The sequence below is a fragment of the Cladophialophora psammophila genome (genome assembly GCF_000585535.1).
Source record: "Cladophialophora psammophila CBS 110553 chromosome Unknown aczJe-supercont1.1, whole genome shotgun sequence".
Taxonomy (NCBI): domain Eukaryota; kingdom Fungi; phylum Ascomycota; class Eurotiomycetes; order Chaetothyriales; family Herpotrichiellaceae; genus Cladophialophora; species Cladophialophora psammophila.
Genome location: NW_006912922.1, coordinates 2,658,997 through 2,683,737, shown reverse-complemented (window position 1 = coordinate 2,683,737; position 24,741 = coordinate 2,658,997). Strand labels below are relative to the sequence as shown.

The 24,741-nt window shown below is 52.2% G+C and overlaps 7 protein-coding genes across 7 annotated transcripts; 4 read left to right on the top strand and 3 right to left on the bottom strand.

Annotated features, from left to right (window-relative positions):
• Positions 1-380: 380 nt before the first annotated feature.
• Positions 381-2,074, top strand: A1O5_00924 (murein transglycosylase; the record flags this gene model as incomplete). The annotated part of the gene is made up of 3 exons (XM_007741543.1): positions 381-534; positions 585-731; positions 804-2,074. 3 exons carry the CDS (start codon positions 381-383, stop codon positions 2,072-2,074), a joined length of 1,572 nt encoding a protein of 523 aa, XP_007739733.1.
• A 1,115-nt stretch (positions 2,075-3,189) lies between these two features.
• On the bottom strand, positions 3,190-5,085 carry A1O5_00923 (D-3-phosphoglycerate dehydrogenase; the record flags this gene model as incomplete). The annotated part of the gene is made up of 2 exons (XM_007741542.1): positions 3,190-4,544; positions 4,611-5,085. The coding sequence occupies 2 exons, from the start codon at positions 5,083-5,085 to the stop codon at positions 3,190-3,192; spliced, it is 1,830 nt and encodes a 609-aa protein (XP_007739732.1).
• Positions 5,086-5,668: 583 nt separating this feature from the next.
• On the bottom strand, positions 5,669-7,150 carry A1O5_00922 (hydroxyacid-oxoacid transhydrogenase; the record flags this gene model as incomplete). The annotated part of the gene is made up of 1 exon (XM_007741541.1): positions 5,669-7,150. One exon carries the CDS (start codon positions 7,148-7,150, stop codon positions 5,669-5,671), a length of 1,482 nt encoding a protein of 493 aa, XP_007739731.1.
• An 843-nt stretch (positions 7,151-7,993) lies between these two features.
• On the top strand, positions 7,994-9,028 carry A1O5_00921 (lactoylglutathione lyase; the record flags this gene model as incomplete). Its single annotated transcript, XM_007741540.1, has 2 exons — positions 7,994-8,141; positions 8,202-9,028. 2 exons carry the CDS (start codon positions 7,994-7,996, stop codon positions 9,026-9,028), a joined length of 975 nt encoding a protein of 324 aa, XP_007739730.1.
• A 2,350-nt stretch (positions 9,029-11,378) lies between these two features.
• A1O5_00920 (dihydroxy-acid dehydratase) lies at positions 11,379-13,277 on the bottom strand (the record flags this gene model as incomplete). The annotated part of the gene is made up of 1 exon (XM_007741539.1): positions 11,379-13,277. One exon carries the CDS (start codon positions 13,275-13,277, stop codon positions 11,379-11,381), a length of 1,899 nt encoding a protein of 632 aa, XP_007739729.1.
• Positions 13,278-15,016: 1,739 nt separating this feature from the next.
• On the top strand, positions 15,017-16,306 carry A1O5_00919 (uncharacterized protein; the record flags this gene model as incomplete). Its single annotated transcript, XM_007741538.1, has 1 exon — positions 15,017-16,306. The coding sequence occupies one exon, from the start codon at positions 15,017-15,019 to the stop codon at positions 16,304-16,306; it is 1,290 nt and encodes a 429-aa protein (XP_007739728.1).
• A 2,543-nt stretch (positions 16,307-18,849) lies between these two features.
• Positions 18,850-23,859, top strand: A1O5_00918 (uncharacterized protein; the record flags this gene model as incomplete). Its single annotated transcript, XM_007741537.1, has 1 exon — positions 18,850-23,859. The coding sequence occupies one exon, from the start codon at positions 18,850-18,852 to the stop codon at positions 23,857-23,859; it is 5,010 nt and encodes a 1,669-aa protein (XP_007739727.1).
• Positions 23,860-24,741: the final 882 nt, after the last annotated feature.

Below are 24,741 nucleotides of genomic sequence, written 5' to 3'. Positions count from 1 at the left end.
GCACTCGGTTCATCATGGTTTGTGTTGCGATTGCTCGAGAAATATGTGTTGATGTCCGGTTCCCTGAGAAGTGACTCCCGGTTCCGGTTCCTAGGATGAGACGGATTGATGCCGAAACGAGCCATCCGGCCCTTTGAGAGAAGTCAACTAACACTCGCTCAATTCAAACACCACTCGCCGGTTCAATATTTGGTTGGCTTGGAGCATGAGGATTCCTTCCACAGCTTCCTATCATTTTGTAAGTAACGTCAAAGCATAGAAAATGAACTTACAACCAGAATAGCCTGATTCTCCCTCTCCATATCCAAACCTGAGCTTCAACGGTGTATCCGGTTCAACTCATTACTTCCTCCCAGCAAATCCGTCGCCCTGTCTCGTCAATGACTTGTGTCAATCCAATCATCCCGGGATTTGCACCAGATCCCACCATCGTGTTGATCGAGGACACGTTCTTTCTTGTCAACTCAAGTTTCCATGTGTTCCCGGGCCTACCGATCTATGCTTCTCAGGACCTAGTCACCTGGAAACAAATAGGTCAGTTGTATTACCCTCTGAAATAGAGAAAGCTAACGTCTTCAACCAAGGGAATGCAATCAACAGACGCGCCCAGTTGAGTCTTCGCAGATCCCCTACCGGTATTTTTCCTCTCAACGGAAATGGAGACGTGTTGGTGGGAACAGGCGGCCTCTATGCTCCGACCATAAGATATCACGGCGGGACTATTTTTGTTGGTAAGTTTTGTTAGGAAACTCCAAAAACACTGTAATTCTTGAGACTACCTTGTCATACTAACGACATGTCAGTCTGCACCAACATCACGACCCCAGCAGCCAGCTCCTTGGGGTCGGCTAGCGAAAATTTCATCGTCTCAACACAAGACATCTGGTCAGGCAATTGGAGCGATCCCGTCTACTTCGACTTTCAGGGCATCGACCCCAGCATATTCTTTGACGATGACCGCCGCAGCTACATTCAAGCTTCGGCCGCCCCCGGCCCAATGACCAAAATCCACCTCTTCGAAATCGACCTCAAAACCGGTCAGAAACTGTCTGAAGAGAAAATGGTCTGGGCCGGGACCGGTGGGGTGTATCCAGAAGGCCCGCATCTTTATAAGAAGGACGGCTGGTATTACCTTGTAATATCCGAAGGTGGCACGCATGCGGGCCACATGGTCACCATCGCAAGGTCCAGAGCTATTTTTGGTCCTTACGAAGCCTTCGAAGGCAATCCTATTCTCACTGCACGTAGGACTGGTGAATACATCCAGTTCACGGGACACTGCGACATGTTCCGAGATCGGGAAGGGAACTGGTGGGGAGTGTGCCTGGGAGTCCGAAAGGACAGAGCGGGCCGATTCATCATGGGCAGAGAATCGTTCATCACCCCAGGGAAATGGTCCGAGGGGGGGTGGCCGTCGTTGGAGCCCGTCAAGTCCGATCCGAGAGGCCTTCCCTGCCAGGGAAGGACTGCTGCTCTTGTTACTACCAAGCCGATGGTCGATTTCGTCTACATACGCGACGCGGACCTAGATGATTATATGTTCTCCAATGGCGGCCGAGACATCGCTCTCAAAGCACGCAGGGTCGACTTGGTGAGTCCCTCCGAGTCTCCCACATTTATCGGCAAACGCCAACGTCAACTCGAGGGCGTCAGCTCAGTCTGGATGACCTGCCCAAGCCCAGCGCAGCAATCGCCAACAAGCAGCGTCAAAGCAGGGCTTGCAGTCTACAAGGATGAGCATCGCCACGCGAGGGTCTTCTATGATGATAGCCAGGAAACAGCCCTCGTATTCGAAGTCCGGAACGACGCGAAGAGGCTCCACCGGACCGTGAAGCATGTTATCGAGCCTGGTAAGCATCTTGCTCTGAGACTCGAGTACACCGAGCAACAATACCGATTCTCCTATAGGGTACCAGGGATCCAATCTTCAGCGGGCTGGACCTCTATCGGCACTCTCGATACCCTGGACTTGACAAATTTCGATTTCGTCGGTCCTATCATTGGCATCTTTGCCGTGGCGGGGGAGGAGGAGCAGCCGACTACGATTCACTTCAGCGGTCTAGAGATAGACTAAGCAAAGTAGCATTTCTTTTTCACATCTCCAAGACGATCGGAAGCATCGAGGAGCATCGCGCCATGTCCTACTGATTTGCAGACTTGGCTCACAATGGGAGCTGCTAGCACGAAGGGGTACCCCCGCTCATCGACACCGATACGATGTAGGAAAGAGCATACATGTCATCCGCCATTTACCAACAGGGAGTATCCAACTCGCGCTGCCTTTGCCCATCTTTGCACGACAACGATCAGAAACAAGGACAGACACCCCAAACTCTTGACAGATATACTTTCACATCCAAACTGTACAAACAAGACATCCCTACCCTCGTACAGTCTGCGCAGTGCAAGGTTAATTAACTGAACATTAGCGGACACCCCGTCCAGCCTGGCTTGCTCCAAAACATCAGTGCAAGCCATGAATTGACCTTCGAGGCCCTGTCGAGAAAAATGAGCGCGTCTTGGCCTCCTCCTCGCCGCGGCGGTGATGCCATCGCATCGCCCATCTCATACAAGCGTATTTATCGTGGTTCTTAGACGTACGTGGGAAGAAAGACATTGTGTCGTCCCATTGAGGTTGCAAGTACATACTGGTTCAGAGGCCGGTCCGGATCCCGATTCCGATTCCACGGCCGAGAGACTTCTCACGCCGTATTGAGGGGGTAGGCCATTTTGAGATCCAAGTCGTGTCCCTCGCCGGTGCTGTGGAGATTTATTGACTGACAAGCACCTTCAGAGGATCCATTGGCTTTGAAGGGTCAGTCTGAACGGACACAAAGCACCATGTCTCCTGGGGGACCAGGGAGATAGAACGAGGTCAGGCTGGTGTTAACAGACAACCCTTTGAACAGAGCCCCTTCTAAACAAGGACTCTCCTGAATTTATATTTCTTTCCATTGCTGGATCTTTTATCCGGTCTCGATTTTCGCCCTCCCTTCCACTTTATTTTTTTGGGATCCACCCCGATGCTGATCTGATCCCGCTGAAAGACGCTCTCCGCTGATTCCTCCACAATAGGTACGTAGGTCAGTGCACAAGATGTTGAAGCTGACAGACTGATATTATCTGATGTTTCGGGAGACATGACCATTTTTGGTTGAACAATCCGAATACATTCCATCCCACGCTCCCTCAGAGAGTGACGCTGCTGACATTCAGCACACCCTTCGCCCCAATCAGCTCTCTCTTGACACCATCTCCAACCTCCTTATCCACGCCCAGGATCATGAGCGCCTCGGTGGTCTCTTTGGGGGCAGGAGGGTTGGGCGCGAAATCCTTCACGGAACTCGAACCCGTCGGGGCTAAGCCAGCGGAGAATGTTGCAGGTGCCACACTCATGAAGTTAATATTCACACCTTCTCTGCCGAGAATGCTGCCCACCACGCCAATCTTCCCCGGCGAATCATAATTGTGACAGATTAACAGGGTGCCTTCAGGGGCAAATGAGGTTGCGAAGCGATCAAGTCTCGAAATGACGGGGGAGTTGTCGCTGCAGTAGCCAGAAATGATGTGCTGCTTGCTAGCGAGCTGTGCTTGCTGGTCGCTCGCTACGTTGGATGATAGAGAGAGCCCTTCGAGGGCGCTAGGATGTCGAGTTAGAGAAGGGGCTCTGCTGGCAGAGCGTGCGATCAGTGTAACCAAGCTTGAATACGCCAGCGTGGATGGATCTCTCGACTTCTGCTCGTTGACAAATATCCCTCTCTCTTTGGCAACCATCTCCGCATTGACTATGTTGACGTTGAACCCCTCGGCGTCAGAAATTGGCAAGGTAAGCCCTTTGATAAGGGCTGCAAAAAGCGGTTTCGTACTTGACATATTTGCTATCTCGCCCTCATAGATGAGGTCAAATGTATTCATGTTCCTTTGATGGAGCGGTTGCGTGGGGGATGTGAAGTGTTGCGTGTACAAAGAGCCCATCTTTTCCACAAGCCGTACGAAGGGTTGGAGAGTCTTATATTCAGCTGGAAGGATAATAGGGGCATTTACGGCGCTTCTCGGTAGATCTCCTGCGAGGACCTGTAGAACCTGTTCGCAGACGTCAATGGAGACGTTTTCTTGTGCTTCAACCGTCGATGCGCCTAGATGTGGTGTTGCGATACATTTAGGGTGCTGGACGAGTCTTGCTGCCGAGGACTTGGCGTCTTTGTGTGGTGGTTCCGAAGTAAAAACATCTATTGCCGCGCCGGCTATATGTCCAGAGTCCAATGCGGCAAGAAGGGCTTCTTCGTCGATGATGCCCCCGCGAGCGACATTGAGGATGCGAGCACCTCGCCTCATCGAGTTGAGTTCAGACGTGGAAAGCATGCCGCGTGTTGCGGCAAGCATTGGTGTGTGAATGGTCAGGAAGTCGACGACAGGCAGAAGCTCGGACAGGGTTTCGACGAGCTCGACGTTGGCGGCAGCTGCCACTGATGGAGCGGCGTAGGGGTCTGCTGCGACAACATTCATGCCCAGTCCACGAGCCATTCGAGCGACAATCAGTCCAACTAAGAAAGACATTCATAGTCAGAACTTGTCTCAGCCCATGGCGAAGTTGGACGGATTGTGTATACCTTTGCCGAGTCCCACGACCCCTAAGGTCTTACCCTTGACCTCCACACCGACAAGCCTGCTCCTCTCCCATCTCCCTCCCTTGAGGCTCGCACAGGCGTCCGGGATATTTCTCGCCATGCTCATCAACAGGGCAATAGTATGTTCCGCAGCAGCCTGAATATTTCCACTTGGAGAATTCACCACGACGATACCCAACCTTGTCGCAGCGGGGACATCGACATTGTCTACACCGACACCCGCTCGAGCAACTACTTTCAGCTTGCGGGCTGCTTGCAGCAGATCATTCGTGACTTTGGTCTCAGAGCGAACAAGAAGGGCGTCGTAGTCCGGGATGATTGAGATAAGTTGCTCGGGCGTTAGACCCTGCCTCTCGTCGACAATGAGGTTTTTCCGAAGCAGAGCGAGTCCGTCCGAGGAGAGTTTCTCTGGGCAGAGGACTCGAGCCTGGACTGTTTCACCATTTGTCGAGGCCATTTTTACTCCTCAACTCGCTGATCGAGGATTGTTCTCCGGAAGTCAAGGGCGGTGTAGGTATCACCTTCAAATCGCGTCGATCGAAAAAGAAAGACTTACTCAAGCTGAGAATCTAAAGCTTTCCGGAACCTCGACAATGCGAGACCAACAGGGATAGAGACGAGAAGGCAGTGGCAGATAGATTGTCTGATATTTTCTCGTGCTTTTGACTATTCTTGATGTCCAGTAGACCAGTGACCGAGCCAGGTTGTGCGTTGTGCAAAGACTTTTTTTCAATTTCTCCGTGGGGCAGTCAATGCTCCAAATCCATTCGCCGGCTACGATGTTGTGCGTCACGATATTAGCGAGACACAAAAGCAATGAAGTCGAGGAATGTGGAGTCGTGAGTGGCCGAAGTCGCAAGGCAAGGTTGTGCAAGATGTGATCCAAACCCCGCGATCCGGGGGGGATTTTGTTCGGGGACTCGGGGGCGAGACAAACCGTGCAAACGCAGCAAACAAATTCGTCCCAAACATAACGGAAGGAATGCCAACCTGACCATGCATTTCCTCCAACAAAACAAGAACAGGCATGGCAATCTTTCTCAGTATTCCAATGCTTCTTCAAACAAACCCCGCAGCTGCTCTCTTTCCTCGTTCACTTCTGCGCTTAATCTGGGTGCCAACATGAGCACTCTCCTTTGAGGCAATGTTCCCTCCACCAGATCATCAATGCTCTCGCGCGTGAAACCCAGGGGCTTCAAGCCTCGAGGCTGATCTCCCAAGTTGATGAGGAACTCTGCCAATGCTTCACTTAAAACCTCGCCTGCACTTTCCTTTTTGACATTGGAGACATCCACGCCGAAACATTCTGCCGCAGCCAGATGTCGCTCTGGATTGCTTGGGCCGGTGAACTTGAACACAGCAGGGGCAGTTACAGCAACACTGACGCCGTGGGGAATCAAGGGCGTCTCAACCACGTAACCGGCATGTTTATAGCCGGGATTCTGACCGCTGATTGGGTAACTCATGCCATGACACAGATGGACACCCGCATTGCCGAATCCCACACCGGCCAAAGTTGCCGCGAGCAGCATTTCACTTTGAGCTTCATAGTCCTCGGGATCCTTCGCTGCCCGAGGCAAGTATTTGACCGTCGATTTGAGCGCCTTCAGCGAGAAAATATCGGAGATGGGGTTTGCGCCCTGGTAGGCTGGGCGATTGATCGGATTCGTTGGTCTCGGAGATCTCTCGTGGTAGGGAATGGCCGTCCAGGATTCCAGTGAGTGACATAACACATCCAAGCCCGAGGAAGCATGAACAGCCGATGGCATCGTGCGAGTGTTGAGCGGGTCACAAATGCCCAGTGTAGGCTTCAGATTCCGGTGGGCAATACCAGTCTTCGCCCGCTTCTCGACTAGATCGAAGATGGCTGTTCCCGTCGTCTCTGACCCTGTTCCAGCGGTGGTCGGGACAGCCACCAGCGGCTTTAGCGGCTTCGTGATTGGCAATCCCTTACCGAGAGGAGCATTGACAAAATCAAGGAAGTCGGCATCTGGGAAGCAAGTGTATAGGTTCATCAATTTCGCCGTGTCAATTACTGAACCTCCCCCCACTGCCAGAAAGGCGTCTGGCTGATACGGCTTAGCAAAGGCAATGGCATCTTTGACGGAGCTATCCTTGGGCTCGACCCGACACTTGTCATAGACGGTGAACTCAATTCCTTCTTTGGACAACCCTTCAACGACTTGCCTCATGGCATCCAACTTGGACACATTGCCGTCCGTGACGACACAGACCCGCTTGGCGCCCATGTTTTTGAAATCCATGCCCACCTCTTTTGTGCAGCCAGGCCCGAAGCGGATCGAGCTGGCGGCCATCTCGAACGCGTAGTCCTTGGATCGCGAGCTATCAATGGGAGTCGCCAGTCGCCTTCTGGCTTCGCCGAAAACTGCCGGAGCATGATGGTGGTTGGGATTCGAGTGACAAGGGCAATTGGGAGGATGGCCGAACTGAATTGCTCGCAGCAAAGAGGTCGAGCGCTGCGAAGCTGTCCTTGCGACACGAATTGCGGGTGAACGGACCATGGCTGCCAGCGACGATACAGGTTGAGCGCAGGTATGGGCAACAGATCTCGGGCCGCGCGATAGGCGAGTGGAACAAGAGAGGAGAGATGACGGCAATCTATTCGATAGCTAACTGTTTGCAGTAGTTGGACTCACCGGCGCAAGGTTGACTTATAAAACAATATGGAAGCAGACTTGAACAACATTGAGCCCCATACTCGTCTCTTGGTGGATGTGGAGGGAGGCCGAGGCAAAGTGTGGAGGAAGCTCCCAGCAACTCGAAGCATGGGACCCCTAGACTTAGCTGGGGGCTGCTGGTGGTGCTCATGATTGGGGCGTTGAGCACTGGACTTCGGTGATTCGACGCCCAAGGCTTTGAGGGGCAGCGGCAGCTCACAGCTCTCCAAGTCTTCCACCGGAAAGTCGAGTGGATGAAACTCGGGCACCCGACGGTTGGTGGAAATGCGGATATCGTAGGAGGCTGCAGGGAGCATGGCGGGGGTTCGACCGCCCAAACCGCCTAAACGGAGCGCCACCGTACGATGCCGTGAGGGGGAGAAGTGCGCAACGGTTCGTAAGCCAGCGTGTTGCCCCACGTCATCCTGCGAAACACCTGCATCATCATCCAAAATCCCAATGAGCTGTCGAGGGCAGCATTCAAGCCGCTGTACTTTCTGTCCTTCTCTCGACTGCTTCTCACCCTTGCGTCGTATCTGCGTCCCTCCCTCTCTTGACCGGTATTCGATGCTATCACGCCTCACATCACGCCTCCCTCGACTCCAGCAACTCCTGCAACACTTCCAGCCCTCAAGCACAACTGCCGCGTCGAAACCATTCACGACATCCACCTCCCAGTCTGCGACCATGACAGATCACTCGAAATGGAAGTTCAACCACACCATGCTCCGGGTGAAAGATCCCCAGCGCTCCATCGAGTACTATAATCTCCTGGGTCTGAGCCTGATCAACAAGTTGGATTTCCCCGACAACAAGTTCAGTTTGTATTTCCTAGGTAGGAGCTTCCAAACATCCCTTTTCCTCTTATCCACTACTGGCTGACGCACCGTAACAGCCTACAATGGTCCTTCCTCTGCCTCGAAAGATGCACACTGGACCGACCGCGAAGGCGTCATCGAACTCACGCACAACTACGGCTCCGAGTCTGACCCCGACTTCACCATCAATAACGGCAATAAGGAACCCCACAAAGGCTTCGGCCACATCTGTATCTCGGTTGACAACATCCAAGCCGCATGCCAACGCATTGAAGATGCCGGGTATAAATTCCAGAAGAAATTGACCGACGGGCGCATGCGGAGTATCGCTTTTGCGCTGGATCCCGACGGATACTGGGTGGAAGTCATCGGGCAAAAGCCGGTGGATCAGACAGAAGGTATAAAGACGACAGAAGCGGGCACCTACAGGATGAACCACAGCATGATCCGTGTCAAAGATCCAGAGAAGTCATTGAAATTTTACCAAGAGGTCATGGGCATGTCGCTCATGAGAACCTCTGAACAAAAGGCGGCCGGGTTCACTTTATATTTCTTGGGATACCCAGGCGATTATGCGATTCCCAAGCCCGAGGACACGCCCAACGGGGTGAACCCGCTCGCAAGGAAAGAAGGTCTGCTCGAATTGACCTGGAACTATGGAACGGAGAAGGAAGAAGGCAAGGTATACCACAACGGCAATGACCAGCCTCAGGGTTTCGGACATATTGCCATCAGTGTGGATGACCTGGACAAGGCGTGTGCATTTATGGAGGAGAAAGGTGTGAACTGGAAGAAGCGACTAACGGACGGCAGGATGAAGAACGTGGCGTTTGTGCTGGATCCGGATGACTACTGGGTCGAGATCATCCAGAATGAGAGACTCAAGAAGTCGGCAAATTGGTGAAGGGGGTGATAACTTGTGTGTATTGTATGAAGTCGTGATGGGTGTAACTAGGATCCAGAGGAGGCTGGATTCAGACCAGGACGAGTTCAGGGTGGAAAAAGCCCTGGATGTCATTCTCCTTCGAATGAGAATGCCAATGATGACCCAGGTAGCTCCTCCCGAACTCGGACGAATAAATGTCCCATGAGAAGGGAGTTTGTTCGGTATTAGGGCATTGACACCGCGGCACGATCGCAAATCAGTTTGCCCGTCCCGCATCCGTGGCACTTTCTTCAGTCCCGGTACTGAAACAATGCGTTATTAGATCCCATCGTCTTACCAGGTTCCAACCCCCCTTGTTGCTCCGCGTAGTATGCCGCTACAGCTGACAGGGAGGGGTTGGGGTTATGTACATATGCATGATGCAAAGAGGTGCAGGAAACGCCATCTTCGGCCTAGTCTTCCCTTAGTGGCCCTTCCACCCGTGTCCGAGCAATAGGGGAGTGTTATTTACCTTGTGCTGTACTTGGTGCTTGCATGGGCTGCTTTGGGAGCACTAGGCTAGTTTGTGTATAATATTATGCTGAACTTGATCTGAAGAGTTCCCGATCTGATGCTGGTGCCTCGTTCTGGAGACGTTTCGCGAACTGCAGCAACCCCGTAACAAGTACACAGCGCACATCTTCTCTTTCCTGGTGAGCAAGCAAGGTCCGGGAGTTAAGAAGTCAGAAGTCAGAAGTCAGAAGTCAGAAATTCGTGGTCACGCCCCAGCCCTGGTAGGGCACCCACTCACTCGGGTCATCCGTGTTCTTTGGCCAGTGAAACTCCAGCCCTTTCCCCTGCGATCGATTTCCGGAACTGACTTACTTCCTGTCCTGGTAGAAATCCAAGTAATAGTATTCGGCGTCCCGCGCGTAATCAAAAAAGGCTGCGTCACCAGTCGACTGACTTTGCCTTGTCCCAACTCTCGTGTCCATTCGTACGTATCAAACATCATCAGAATAGGGAGCCTCGCGCCGAGAGGTGTCTCCCCCTTGTCGGGCTCTAGCGTCCTCGTAGTGGATAGAAGCTGTATCCTCTTTCGGCATGTAGAGACGGATGGCTAGTCCCGAACTAGATTGCGGAGTGAGTGCCAGGGAGCCGAGCAATGGATTCGATCCGCCAGAGTACAAGATAACAAAACTCTGGTGGTTTCTCCCCAAACGGCAACATGTTGGTTGGGAGGCTCTAAGAAGTGCCTGTCTTTGGCATCTATTCCGTGGACAGCTCGACAGCTCTCCTCAAATAGCGAACGTCCATCGACTGAAGGCCGCGGTCGGGTCCTGTAGTGGTAACGCGTGTGACCTTGCCACATTTGCCATTTCAAGCCATCCACTATCGCGTGGTACGTGTGGTGCATCACCCTGGACCAACATGGCCTGCATCCATGTCACCATGTCACGACGCCCTCGGATTGCTATACTTCCTGAAACGGCAACAGCTCCAAGTTGCTGGTCCATGAATTTTTCTCTGAATTGTCAAACCTGGCAACTACATGGCCGGTTTGAGTAGTTTGACAAGAACGTCAGCTGTTCGCACCTTGACGAGATGGCACAGTCACCCCTTGTCAGGCATTCCGGTTTCGTCCTAAAGCTGGATCGGGAATTTGTTATGTGTTGCGATGCGAGGCTTGGTGGCAAACATCAACCCTCCTCCCCGGACTGGGAGACACGGCCCAATCACAATTACAATCACAGGTTCTCAGCCCGTATTCGGCCAGACATTTCTAGCTGAGTCAATGAGTCTGTCTGCTAACGGTCTGCCAGTCAATATAGTCCTCTTCGCCCTTGAGAAGGAACAATATATGGCTCGATTTGACACCCCCCGCACGACTTGGTAGACTACAGACCATGCTGGGCAGGACGCGAATCACTCGATCCGGAGCTGAAAGTGTTGCATTTCCTTTGGAACTGAACAAACATCAGGCTGCAGGAGATGATACCCGATGATCCAGTCAAAGCCGCGTCTGTGGATACGTACCATCCTATGGGCCCCCTCTGCTAGCGAGCCGGCAAATGACTAGCAGCATGAGCCATGTTCCCATTTGATTCGAGCCAGCAATTGCCCGTTGAGGAAAAAGCTCTGCTGGCCTGACTCCGGTCGGTTTACGCAGAACTGTCCAACAAGAGACTCCACGGGTCATTGAGCAAGACAATAACAACGTTCACGAAGAGCCGGAAAAGCCGCGGAGGTCAGCTGGGCGCCCAGATGCACTCCAGCTATAAATTCAAGGCGTGATAGCAGGAGTTGTTCCCCCTGCAGCTACAGCAGTAGCAAGGGCGTTGACTAACAGTCCCACAAAGGCCCAAAATGATTACAGCAGTCGAAGATATCAGTTGCCTGAGGGACCCTGGGCTGTTAGGAAGCCAAAGTCGCAACCAAGGTGCGCCTGATTGACTTCGCGTTCGTAGAGGCCTCGATACCCTCTCCGACCAGTCCTCTCCACCCACGGTTCTTGATTGCTCGATATCTGTTCGTCAGCTTTCCCAGAAGAGGAAGCGCCCAGGGATCGCATTTTGCGTTCGGCAATGCGTCCAGCGATCTCCTGCTCTCCTACGTCTAGGATCAGTTTCCTGTTCTCGACGTCGCAAATGATCTTATCTCCTGTCTGAACGATGCCAAACACAGAGTCAAGATCTGCGGACTCCGGTGATATATGTAGTATAATCGTCCCACCAGCAGTGCCGCTCATTCGCCCATCGCTGATTCGCAACATGTCGACCACACCTTGTTTACCTAGTTTTTGCGGAATAGGTATCAGTCCAGCCTCGGGCATTCCCGGGTTGCCTACGGGACCTATGCTTTTGAGTATCAACACCGAGTTCGCATCAACTTCCAGGTCCGGAGAGTCGATGCGTTTAGCCATGTCTGCAGTGTTCTCAAAGACGCACGCTGAGCCACGGTGGTGCAGCAGTTTCCGGTCCTTCGAGGCCGAGGCTTTCATGACCGCCCCTTGTGGGCAGATGTTGCCGTACAAGACGACCAGACTTGAGGTAGGGTAGAGGGGGTCTTCGAGAGACCGGACAATCTGCCTGGAATACTGAAACGACTTGAAGGGGGTGGTGTCGAGGAGCGCGCCCAGAGTCTGGCCAGAATAAGTCTTTGCATTAAGATGCAGCAATGGCCTCAAGGTATGCATCAATGCCAACATGCCACCTGCATTGTGAAAGTCGGTCATGTAATTGTCACCGCTGGGTTTCAGGTCGACCAACAGCGGAGTCTTTCTTCCGATCTCGTCAAAGGTATTGAGGTCAATGGTGCCTGCCACCTTCGGGTGTCGGTTGATAATGGCCAGCAGATGCACCACAGCATTCGTGCTTCCACCAATGGCTTGAAGAACAGTGATGGCATTGAGGAAGCTCTCTCGGGTAAGCAGATCTTGTGGTCTCATCCCATCCTTTGTAAGCATCGCCACTGCATTACGTCCAGCTTGCTCTGCGACTCTCAGTCTCGCAGAGCTCACGGCAGCGGCTGTAGCGCCTGATTTAAGCTCAAGCAGTCCGAGGCCTGCAGTTATGCAAGCCATGGTCGATGCGGTGCCCATCACTCCGCAGGTGCCTCCTGTAGGCGCCAACTCCTCATTGACAGACATGATGTCTTCCAAGTCGACACCACCGGCCCGATATCGCGCCCAATAGCTTCGACAATCCGTACAAGCGCCTACTCTGACCCCTTCTACCGAGCCCGGCATCATTGGCCCTGTGATGAGAGGTATGACTGGCTTATTTGCGGAGACACCGCCCATCAACTGCGCTGGAATTGTCTTATCACACCCACCTATCATGACCACTGCATCTACCGGCTGAGCTTTGATCATCTCCTCTGTGTCCATACTCATCAAATTCCTCAGATACATGCTGGTCGGACTGGCAAAGCTCTCGTGGATACTGATGGTCGGAAAATCGACCGGGAGCCCTCCTGAGGCTAAGACGCCACGCTTGACTGATTCGATGAGTTGCGGTACATTGGAATGACAGGGATTGAATGAAGAGTACGTGTTGATGACGCCGATGATGGGTGAGGAGAGTGCCGAGTCCGAATATCCTAGCGCTTTGATGAAGACCTTTCTAAGGAATAGCGAGAAATGGGCGTCGCCATATGAAGTGAGCCCAGAGCGAAGGCCAGATGTCGAGGTGATGGGTTGAGATAGATCATAGTCCTTCGATGTCGAACTGCCACTGCCACCGCCACCGTTCTGCACTACTGTTGTTGGCGTAGGGTTGCTCGCCATGATTGCGGAAGGAATTTGTCAAATCAGTGCCAACTACTCACACTTTGATCCCAGAAATACTGGCTTTGAAGTGTCCAAGAAAGTCGAAAAGAAGCGAAAAGCGTCTCGACATCTCCGATTCAGTGGCCATCACAACGTACCCTATTGGAGAAATGTATGTAGTTCTCGCACAGAGTCGGAAGAAGGCCGGGCATTGACCCTCGGAAGAACTGGCACCGACCAAGAGCGAAGTCATTATCCATTGGAATTGTGGTCTTCTTTCCGATCCGTAACGAGGGCTGAGACGGACAGGAGGTGGTTCTTGTGTTAGGCACTCATAAAATTTTCCGCCCGACGGCTCGGAATTTCCGTTGCCTAGAGAATTCGCAATCACCTTACAAAATCGTCCATGCTATGTAGTGACCTCGATATGTGGACTCTATCACAATAACAGCTTCCGCTGTGTTATTTGGTGCAAGGGAGAAGAGCAGGTTGACGGGCAGGCGCTGCTGTATGGATGCACGAGTTCGTCACGAGATTGTCATGCCCACTGCCTCTACGAAGGTACTATGAGGATGGTCTCCCACTTAGTCTTAGATAACACTACTTGCAGCTTCTCCAGTGTGCATCCTTCTGAATCTATGAACTCGATATGACATCGGAAATCGCCTATTAGCACCGATATTCCCTGCTTCGGACGTCCCTTACAAAATCGAGGGTCTGAGACGCGTCAACACCAACTGCAGGCTCTGAGTTACCATAATACTGGTTTTCGTCAGATTATTGCATGTCTAGCCAGTGGACGGAGGCTGTTGGTTCCCTGCCAGTATGTAGAGCGGGTAGCCAGCTCGATACCTTGTATAATAAAGGAGGAACATTGGAGTTTCCTACCCGGGAGCAATCTAAGCTTGAGAAAGAGCCATGAGGTTATGAGGATGTGAGAAACGTTCAGGTTTTCAAAGGTTGGTGTAATAGTAAGGTAGGAGCACTGCACTCGATGCTCAGAGTGGGACGGATACTTGTAGATGACTTCACACTCATAAGCGTGCCCCGCGCAGTCTGCCCCACTAGCTTGAGAATCAAATTGTATATTTTGAAGTAGAAAACTTTTCTTCAACAATCACCCAGCACTGCCGGGGGTAAGTCATTACCATCCGAATCACCCATTCAGTACTGGGTTTCTAACAACTGCTACAGTAGCTCGTAAGTGACCTTCTGAGGCATCTGGTCCTGACCAGCCTGCTAACGATCACACCAGAATCGGTAGAGCGTGTGGCTCTTATCTAAGATCCAACCTCAAGGTTGCGGGTTCGAGGTACTTCGCCCTCGCTCAGAAACAACCTTGTCAGGAAGACTAACCATGGGACAGTCCCGCCTTGTGAGTTGCCTATACCTCAAAAAGAAAACAAGGGATCTCAGCTAACATCCACCAAAGCGGCTCAATTCCTAAGGAAATACCTTTCTTTTTTTTGGAGAAAAAAATTTTTCCCCATTATCTTTGGGGCTGTGTGTGACTTGGCACGCATGTCTTCGAAAAGACATTCGCCTAGCATTCGCCTAGCGCTGGTGTCAGTGCCCCGCCCTCTGGCGGGAATAGCCGCGGTTGCACCTGCCCGAACAGCTAAACCATAATGGTGCAGTCAGGTGCCGCGTTTGACTTGGTCTCACCATGCCTTCACTTCATGGACGTTGCAAAATTCCTGGTTTGCACAACTCGAACTTTTCTGTCCTCTCTCCATCCCTTCTCGCTCCGAAGAACAATGGCGACCTCATCAGCCCAGATTAACCCCACTGTAGGCATCCTTTCCATCGGTGACATGGGCAATGGGGTTGCCCGGCTGCTCCGCCATCACGATCACACGATCTATACAGTCGCCACGGGCAGAAGGCAAGTTCTTCCAGACCTTCGTCCAGATGATAGTACTAGTATTGAACTCTTTGCTGAGCTGCCTTCACTTTCAAGTCAGCACACTCTTGACCGGATCAAGGCTTCGCAGATAACGACCTTGGAATCAGATGAACAGCTAGTTGCTGAAGCCGACATCATTTTAAGCATCGTGCCGCCGAGAGATGCAATAGCAACAGCGCGACGGGCGCTTGAAGCCTGCCGCTCGCAAACCGCAATCAAAAGGCGCAGTGAAAGAAGAGGCACCACGGCTGTCTCACAGGCGCCAAGTCTAACATATATCGATTTGAACGCTATCAGCCCCAAAACCGCCAGATCCATCGCCGCCATGTTCTCGACACCGATGACTCCCGCATCACCTCGACGACTGTCCATATCGCGCACTTTCACCTTCCACCCGAGAAGAGAATCCGAGCCAGAGCTGGAACCCATATCAATTGACTTCCTCGACGGTGGCATCATTGGGGGTCCTCCGTCACTCAGACAGGATCAATCCTGGAAAAAGCCCTCAGTCATCATTTCTGGACCAAAACATGCGGAACTCCTGACTCCAGCGTTCGTCGATCTTTTGAACATCAAAATCCTCGGCCCCAAAATCGGCACGGCTTCGGCCTTGAAATCCTGCTTCGCCTCCTTGACGAAGGGCATGACGGCGCTTTCCATCTTGTCATTCACAACGGCACACACATGCGGCGTGCTCAAGGAACTGCAGGCTCATTTGCAAGAATTCTCTCCGCAATTATTGGCATTCGCCCAGGGGGGGCTGGTGAGCATGCCGCCCAAAGCGTACCGTTGGGTGGAAGAGATGCGGCAGATCAACGAAACCTTCAGCGAAGAAGGTGGGTTCACCAACGCCGTCCTTTCCTCCAACGGAGGCAGTCACGACCACCAGACCCCGAATAGCACCATCGTCCCCAGCAATGGTAAGCACGTGTCTGGCGTCTTTGAAGGCATAGCGGAGATATACAACTTGGTCGCGAACGACACAGTCCTGGGTGATGAACGGGTCGAGCGCCGCAAACGGGGCACGAACCCCGAGGACGTGGCCGAATGCGTAAGAGACGGGATCGCGAGGAAGAAAAGGAAGCTGGCTGGTGAGGAGTCGGAGTTGGATGCAGCGTGGAGGGGGAGCTGGGGTGCTTGAGGCATACACAGGAACTCAGATTTCAGATTTTATTCAGATAGATCTCGACGTGGCGGCTTTTAAGTACTAGTAGTACCTGCTCACCATACCTCTGACGTTGAAGCAATTCCGTACTAATCTCGTTCCTACACAGCCCCCAGACTCATGGAGTTTCCGAGTCTCTATCAAACGCTCATGACACAGAGGGATAACTTGAGGTTTCGTCCAAGGCGGTGCTGTTCTTCATCAGATACACAGTCGATCCTAGATTGTGGTTTGATCACTTAGCGTAGTACGTACATAGTACAATAGTGCACGTCAAGTCCGCGACCCAACACCCACACCCCACACGCCACAAGAGTAGTAGCAGTAGGACATAGTAGAGTTTGGAGAGTACTAGTACTTATTAGGACCTTAAGCACTTGCATCCCTACATGACCCTTTCCTGTCTAATCCAATCTAACCCAGATCTGGCCCTGATCCGGAATTAGTAGTAAAGCCTTAATCTGTTGATTCTATCATGGCTCCAATCCGCGATCGATTCCATAGGGTAGGGCGGTACCGGCACGCCAGAGCATGTTCTTAGAGCCGAGTGTTAGTTGTATCGTGAGCAACGACAAGTTGAAAGCAGTGTGGTCGCCTATACTAACCTTCCGCATATACGCATGCCTATTGCTGGACTAAAAAGGGGCGACTCTTCGACACGGATTGCGGTGGTCTGCTCCTTCCCTTCGACGGTACGACTTCTGCCATTGGCAGCAACATCCCTCTGGTTCTCGTGATACTATATCTGGTATGCTTGTGATGCAATCTTCCATGGGTCACCCGCTGATGTCTGCTCAAGCCTGGATCCATGCCGTGGCTGAGCTGAGGACCGAGAGACTGCGCAATCATATTCGAGATTTCTCCGTGGCCGAGACGTGGTGAACACTTTACATAGTACTAGTATACATGGAAGATGACCTTGATGGAAGTCAGCATCTCTCCTCCAATATACTGGGTACTTTAACGTTTGCTCCTCCTTCTCGGCCGAGCAGACTGTTGCGGCACCCAGTCTTGACACACAAGGGCTGTCATCACTGCAGTGACCATTGTAGACAACGACGGCTGTCTCTGCTTGAGGATAGCTTGTATGAGCTTATGTTTGAAGGCCGAACCTCAAACTGTTTGTGTTCAATGCGGTAGAGAGTAGGCGATGTCCTCTAGTATCCAGATGCTATGTACTACTAGTATGTAGCTTGAACAACATACCAATACTGAAGTACTAGTATTTAAGATTCGAGAGTGTTTCGTACTGCATCTACTGGATAACCATTGATGTTGGGGGTGGTTAGGGAGTCACAGGCCAGTTCGCTTCGCGTGTCGTGGGGGGTGAATCAAAACAGAATGGGCACGCATTCCTGCAGAGAAACAGTAAGAGCTTGATTCTCGCAGCCACGACCAGCGCGGTAGTTCCAAGGACCGTATATTCGATAACCAGCACAGTTTCCACCTCCACGTTTGCGGTAGGGAATTTAGCGACTGGATGAACCTGCTTAAGGGGGAGGTGGCAAGCTGTTGACATGATGGTTTTCGCCACATTTTAAACGGCCGGCTTCGCAGCTTTTGCATCAAGCCTTTGGCTTGGAGTGCCCCATTCCCCGCCACTTCGATCAGACTCATTATTCTGGCTAAGTCTGGCACTATGCTAATAGATGAGACTAGGAAAAGGGATGGCGTACTAATCTTGACCGGAAAATCACGCAAATATCAACTGGATATGAGTGTGTTAAATATCTGCTTTGTCCCACACCAATAGACCTCACATTCAGCCAGACTCGCAAACTTTTAGTTGCTTTGGCATGCTCTGGCATGCTGCAGCTGCGCGTCGCGGATGGTAGCGGACGTGGCATAGTTTTGCTGCAAGGGAGAATTAAGGCCAGCCACATCGCAGACGAGGGCGGTTTGGTTGACCAGTGATGAGCAGCAGGGTCCTTGCTTCTGTGACATGCGTGTGCCCTGAGCAGTCTCTTGGTTGGTCGCATCGGAGTGGATATCGACTGTGGGTAAAGCAAGGGATGTCGAGGCAAGGTAACATCAGAGGCTGGGACTTGAAGTAGGCACCTAGGTATGTACCTCGTAGGTATCGAGCCTCGCGAGGCATGTACGAAGTATGGGAGACTTGGGGGCGACAAGCGGGAACGAGACGCGCAAGTCCTGTGGAGATATTTGCGTGCATCAGAAAAATACTTCACCGTATCGGAAGAAGCACGTGACTGATCCCGGATACCGACATCATCGGAAAGTCGTGACCACTGGCCACTGATCACTAGGTACTTATTTCCCATCCAGACTGCGCTGCACTCATATCTTTCTTCATCTCACCACTAATCTGCCATCTTTTGCCCTTCGAAAAGCAAGATCTCACCTTTCCTGGCTCACATACGCTATAGGGACAGTAAGACCTTGGGACTGTCGTCGCCACCTCCTCTCAATCTCCCCTGTGATGGCCTGAGTTTGTCACCCGGCCGATATGCAAACCATTGAAAATCCTCGAAGTCCTACGTTTGTCTGTGCAAGACAAGATGCCGCTCAATCCCTTCGAAGAGAAACGCCGCACTCCCCTGACTCGCACGGCGACACGCAGAACCTCTGTCGGCACTGCGGGTCATGAAGAAGGACAGGACTATTGTCGGATCTGCCGTGGCGAAGGCACCAGTACCCAACCTCTATACTATCCGTGCAAGTGCTCTGGCAGCATCAAATTCGTCCATCAAGAATGCCTCATGGAATGGCTGTCGCATTCTCAGAAAAAATACTGCGAATTGTGCAAGACTTCTTTTCGTTTCACGAAACTCTACGACCGGTCCATGCCCGCCACTCTGCCCTTCCCCCTCTTTCTACGCCAGCTTGCTCGTCATGGGGCGACAGAATTTGCTCGTTGGGCTCGTTACTTGCTGGTGGGGATGATATGGATATGTTGCTTGCCTTGGTGCATCCGACAGATATGGCGAGGTTTGTTCTGGCTAGCCGACGGCGCCTGGGTGGATGAGTTCAACCTGCAAGTCACGTCCGAACAGGCATCAAATGTTACTGGTACTCTCGCCACGCCTCAAGCCTCACTCGCCGCCTCCTTCAACTTCACTGTTCCAGAACACCTTGAAAAGATAAAACTGGTGTTTCCTCCCATGCAGATTTCGCTCGCTGATATTGCTCGACTGCTCCTTGGCCAAAGCATGATTGGCAAGATCTTCCGCTTCGTTCTATCCATCTTCATCCCACGTCTGAGACATGTTGACAGAGCTGGACCTGCGCAGAATTCCACGTCGGAATTGTCTTCAATGGCCAGAAGACCTCCATCATTGCTGTCAGACATTCAATTCGTATCAACATGGTCGGCTTCACCCATGGTCAACCACGCTACCGTCGATGTGATTGAAGGTCAGTTGATCTGTGTCTTACTGGTTGCGGCATTTATCCTGGTGTTTCTGATTCGGGAATGGGTCATCAACCAACAGCCGATACTGAATATGCCTGACCCAGACGATAATGCTCAGGCTGATGATGCTGGGGGAATACGTCTGCCTCCTAACCTGCCGCGCGTTCCCCGTGTTGGCGATAATGTTGCAGATGAATTAGCCGCCATAGAGCTTCTGGCGGCGCAGATACCTCCTGAGGACATCGCCCCGCCGAGACCACCGCGCACTCCTGGTTCGGATGCTAGCTTCGAAGAAGCATTAGCCGCCACAGAGCGTATGGCAAGGCAGGTAGCTTCTGAGGACTCTGATTCGCAAAGACCACCTCTGCACCTACAGCGCACTCCCCTTGTTGGCGATCACCTCGCAGAAGAACTTACCACTGCGGAGCTCATTGAAGGTCGGATAACTCCCGAGGACATGGCTCCGCCGAGAACACCGCCTGTTAGACCACCACCGCATCGGGCTCTGTCAGAAGACAACATTGGCAATGGAACGGGATGCGAGGTTGACAGACCGATTCTGAGGGTTAGATCGCAAAGTTCATCAAGCGTTGCTGATGTTGTACAGGAGCGTGGCGTGGGCACGAATGGTCTTTGGGGTCAGCCGATCAGAAGAGACAGCACGGGTGACAGTGAAGCTATTCCCTACCCGCCTAGAGCGACTCCAAGTCCTCAGCTTGTTGACACGAACAGTGTCGATGCCTCCCCCATCCAAATGGAAGATTCCCCAATTTCTGAGGATATTTTTGCAAACTATACGCCCGGATGGATGCAAAATTCAGAGCATAAGCAAAGCAAGCAGGAAGAACCGGAATTAAGCGAACCATTCGGTCCAACAATGTCATCTGCAGATGTGTTTGATGTGCTTGATGAGCTTGATAATGCAACGGATGAAATACTGGCGTCCAATGTCGATGAACACGGGACTGATTCAGACGCTCCGGTAATAGCGACACCCGATTCGAATGATGCAGATCAATCTCTGCAGCTGTGGGGAACCGCGCTCCGCGGCGAGAGTCGGGAAGCCCCCTTTGACGGTGCAGATCATCTGCAGTCTGAGGAAGTCATTGCACCTTATGACGAAGATTCTCGCCCAGGTACATCATTATGGGGGAAGATATCACAGATTCTCTGGGACGTCGATTTGGAAGATGACGACCAGCTACGGGCGGAGACCGGCGATCCCCCACGTGCAGAGGATCAAGATGAGGAACGCATTGTGGAAGATGTCAATGCAGAAGCTCCATTTGTTCCCATCCAAAACCGAGATGCTGCACCGGGTCTGGCGCCTCCTGCTGCCATCGAGGCACCACCCGCTGTGCCTGGAGAAGCCAGGGAGCCCAACATTCTTTTTGGAGTCGACCTCAATGAGCCTAACCCCGATGATGCAGAGGATCTTGATGGCATCCTGGAACTTCTTGGTATGGAAGGACCCATCTTCGGCATGGTTCAGAATGTCATCTTCTCGCTTTTCCTCATTTCTGTGACCTTGTCGGCTAGTGTCTGGTGTCCCTACGTATGGGGAAAGATTGCACTGTTATTTCTGTCAAATCCTACCACTACGTTGGTGAGGGCCCCGCTATTCGTGCTGTCTCGAACTGCGGATATTGTGGTCGATGTCATTTTCTTCGTGGCCGGACTTGCTGGTTTCCTCCTGAACCAGCCTGTAAAAATCATGAAGGCTGTCTTGTCTCCGGTTATACCTCGTCTTGGCAGCATCCTCGACACTGCAATGTTGGAAGGATTTAGCCTCGACCTGAGTCAAAAAAGTGGTATACGTTTGGAAAGGACTCTCTCCGCAGCTATTCTCAGTCTCAAGCCGGATTTGCCGACATTTTCGGTGCAGTCACATCGCGCCCTTATCTCTTTTAAGGCATCCGTATACACAGCATTACAGTGGATGACCTCCGCGCTAATCCAAGGCCAAACGATATTGACCAGGGAGCATCAGAGCTTGAGCGCCCCGTTCACATCCGTTTGGCAGACCTTAACATCCTTTCCCAGACTGCACGAGAATATCGCTCAGCTCGGCAAGTTAGCAGCGAACCTCCTCCGTTCTCTAACTACGGATCTAGACTTCTCCCGGCCCAGCAGTGGAGATGGTATGGATCCTTCGTTGACTGAATGGAGCACAGAAGACCGAATCCTCACGATTCTGCTCGGTTATGCCTTCTTCGCCGTTGCTGGAATCATGTTCCTCGAGCTTGCCCATCTTCTCCTTGGTTTGAAAGATGGCGAGAAGGTCGAGGGCTATTTTGCAGACTCGCTGCGGCAAGCAGGTGGTGTGATGAAAGTCATTGTCATCATTGGAATTGAGATGCTGGTCTTTCCCTTGTACTGTGGACTGCTATTGGATATAGCACTTCTTCCCCTGTTCGCCAACGCCACCATCGCCAGCCGCATTGCTTTCCTGATGCGAACGCCTTTGACTGGAATTTTCATCCACTGGTTCATCGGAACCTGTTATATGTTTCATTTCGCCCTTTTTGTATCAATATGCCGGAAGATTATGCGAAAAGGAGTGCTGTATTTTATTCGAGATCCTGATGATCCGACGTTTCATCCGGTGCGCGATGTTCTAGAACGACCTGTACCGGCACAACTGGGCAAAATTGCGTTTTCGGCATTGGTTTATGGCGGCTTGGTCATTGTCTGCCTGGGAGGTGTGGTATGGTCGATAGACTGGTTTGGCGGCATTCTCCCGATTCAATGGTCGACTCCGGAACCCAGACTTTCGTTTCCCGTTGACATTATCTTTTACAACTTTCTCCTTCCGTTCGCTCTGCGCAAGGCCGAGCCATCGAAGAAGATCTCCGCAATTTATCAATGGTGGTTCCGAGGATGTGCTCGGTGGTTGAGGCTGACCAACTTCCTCTTTGGAGAGGAGCGCAAAGAAGAAACATTCAGTCACCCGAAAGGGTTTCCGTGGAACGTGTTTGCCAAAGACACGTTGACAGAACCGAAACGTGATGGACGTTATGTTCGAGCACCTGCGTCTGACTCTGTGCGCATCGCAAAGGGGCGAAGGGTCTTTCTCGAAGTCACAGAAGACAATGAGAGGGTGGATGGTGTGCCAGAGTTACTCTTCGCCCCGCACGGCAAGAAAAACCCTCAGTTCACCAAGGTCTACCTTCCCCCAAACTTCAAGACTCGGATCGCAACGTTCGTCGTTCTATTGTGGCTCTTCGCAGCCTCGACCGGGGTCGCCTTCACTGTCGGCCCTCTATTAGTTGGTCGCAAACTGACTTGGCTCCTCTCGCAGTCACCTCACCCGCCAAACGATCTGTATGCTTTCACCGTTGGGATCCACGTTTTTGCGGCGGTGGGATATACTATCGCCTACGCCCGGCCCGCTCGAGACTACCTGCAAAAGAAATTTAGATGGTCTGCAAAGCAACTGCTCACCTCGACGCTCCATATCCTCGGCCTGGCGTACCTGGGGGTTTTCACCACGATTGTCCTCCCTTTCATTCTCTCCCTAATCGCAGAGTTGTACATCCACATTCCGATCTTCGACCTGCTCGAAGCCCTTGGTCAAAACCCTTCATCCTCCCCATCCTCCACCTCCCCCCCTGCGGAAAGGGCGGAAAGGGCGGAAAGGACGACAATTATCGCTTCTTTTCCACCTGCCACAATCTTTGTCCTCCAGTCCTGGACTATCGGTCTCATCTTCCTACGCCTGGTCTTCCGCATCCTGTCCCACACCTTCCCGCCTACCGTGCGCCCCGCCAGGGCTCTCCGCGCAATCGTCCGTAACGGCATTTTCCACGCAGACGTTCTTCTCGCGTTACGCGCTTTCGTTCTCCCGGCTACGGTCATCTGTCTTACACTCCTCATTGCACCGCTGACTTTCATGAAAGTCATCATCACCATTCTCCAGATCTCAAAAACATCGGAACGGATGCGAATGTATCGGTTTGCATATCCGCTTTTCTTGGGGATGCTGGTTAGTTATGTGGGCTGGGTATATATGAGGAGGAAAGTGGAGAATTGGAGGATCAAAATTAGAGACGAGGTGTACTTGATTGGGGAGAGGTTACATAATTTCCAGGATCCGAAGCCGAGAACTAGGAGAGAGGGTGTATCCAAAGGCAAAGGCAAGGAGAGGGCATTGTGAGAGATGGGGGGGGGGGGGAAATTAGACAGGCATCGCATTGCGTACCTAGACATGAGGCATGATTCATTGTAGCGACAGGAAACCCAGGTATAGTATGAGGCACCCGTCTGGGTTTTATAACGGGGGCATGAGCCTTAGTCGGTATTGTTTGTTGAAAAGAGCAACCCATGCAAGGCATACCACCATTTGCATCATTAGCAGTACTCCTTAGTACGGGGAGGTACAGAGCCATCTATCCGTCTCACCATTGAGCGAGACTACTACGGTGGACGACATAGCGCGTGGTAGTCAAAGAACCGGCCCGCAGCAACGCCACATTTCCCACAGTCCACCATCCCACATCTGCGTAACATGCGCGCATCCATCCACTACTGAGAGCCACCAAGAGCCACCAGCTGTTCCGTTGGTGGTCGGTGAACTGAGCATGTGCAGAGTTGACATCATTACAGCCTCTGATCTGGGACAAACATTCACCAAGAATCCATCTTGTCCATCATCATCGATGATACAACTGTCGATCTGACAGCTTAATCTCTTGCTTATCACGGACACCACCCTCCTTGGTCCTTGGTCCCTTGGTTGTTAGGGGTTGACCATCCGTGCTTCGCCTCTTCCTGGCGGTGACTGGCTGCACCGAAGCTGCTACTGTCCGCGTCGCAGGTTTTATGCCATTCTGGTGCCGGGTGACGCATTGGCCGCAAAGGGTGCCTCGCAAGCTTGACACTTGAACAACCCCCCCTGCAAGCTGCACGCCTGCACGCCTCACAGGTCTCCTCACTCCAGACGTCCTCCACAATTTTTCGAAAGACGGCAATTTAGCTACACTTACCTGCTCGTCCCATCTACCACTCTTCCTCGGCCATCATCCTCACGCCACCAGAC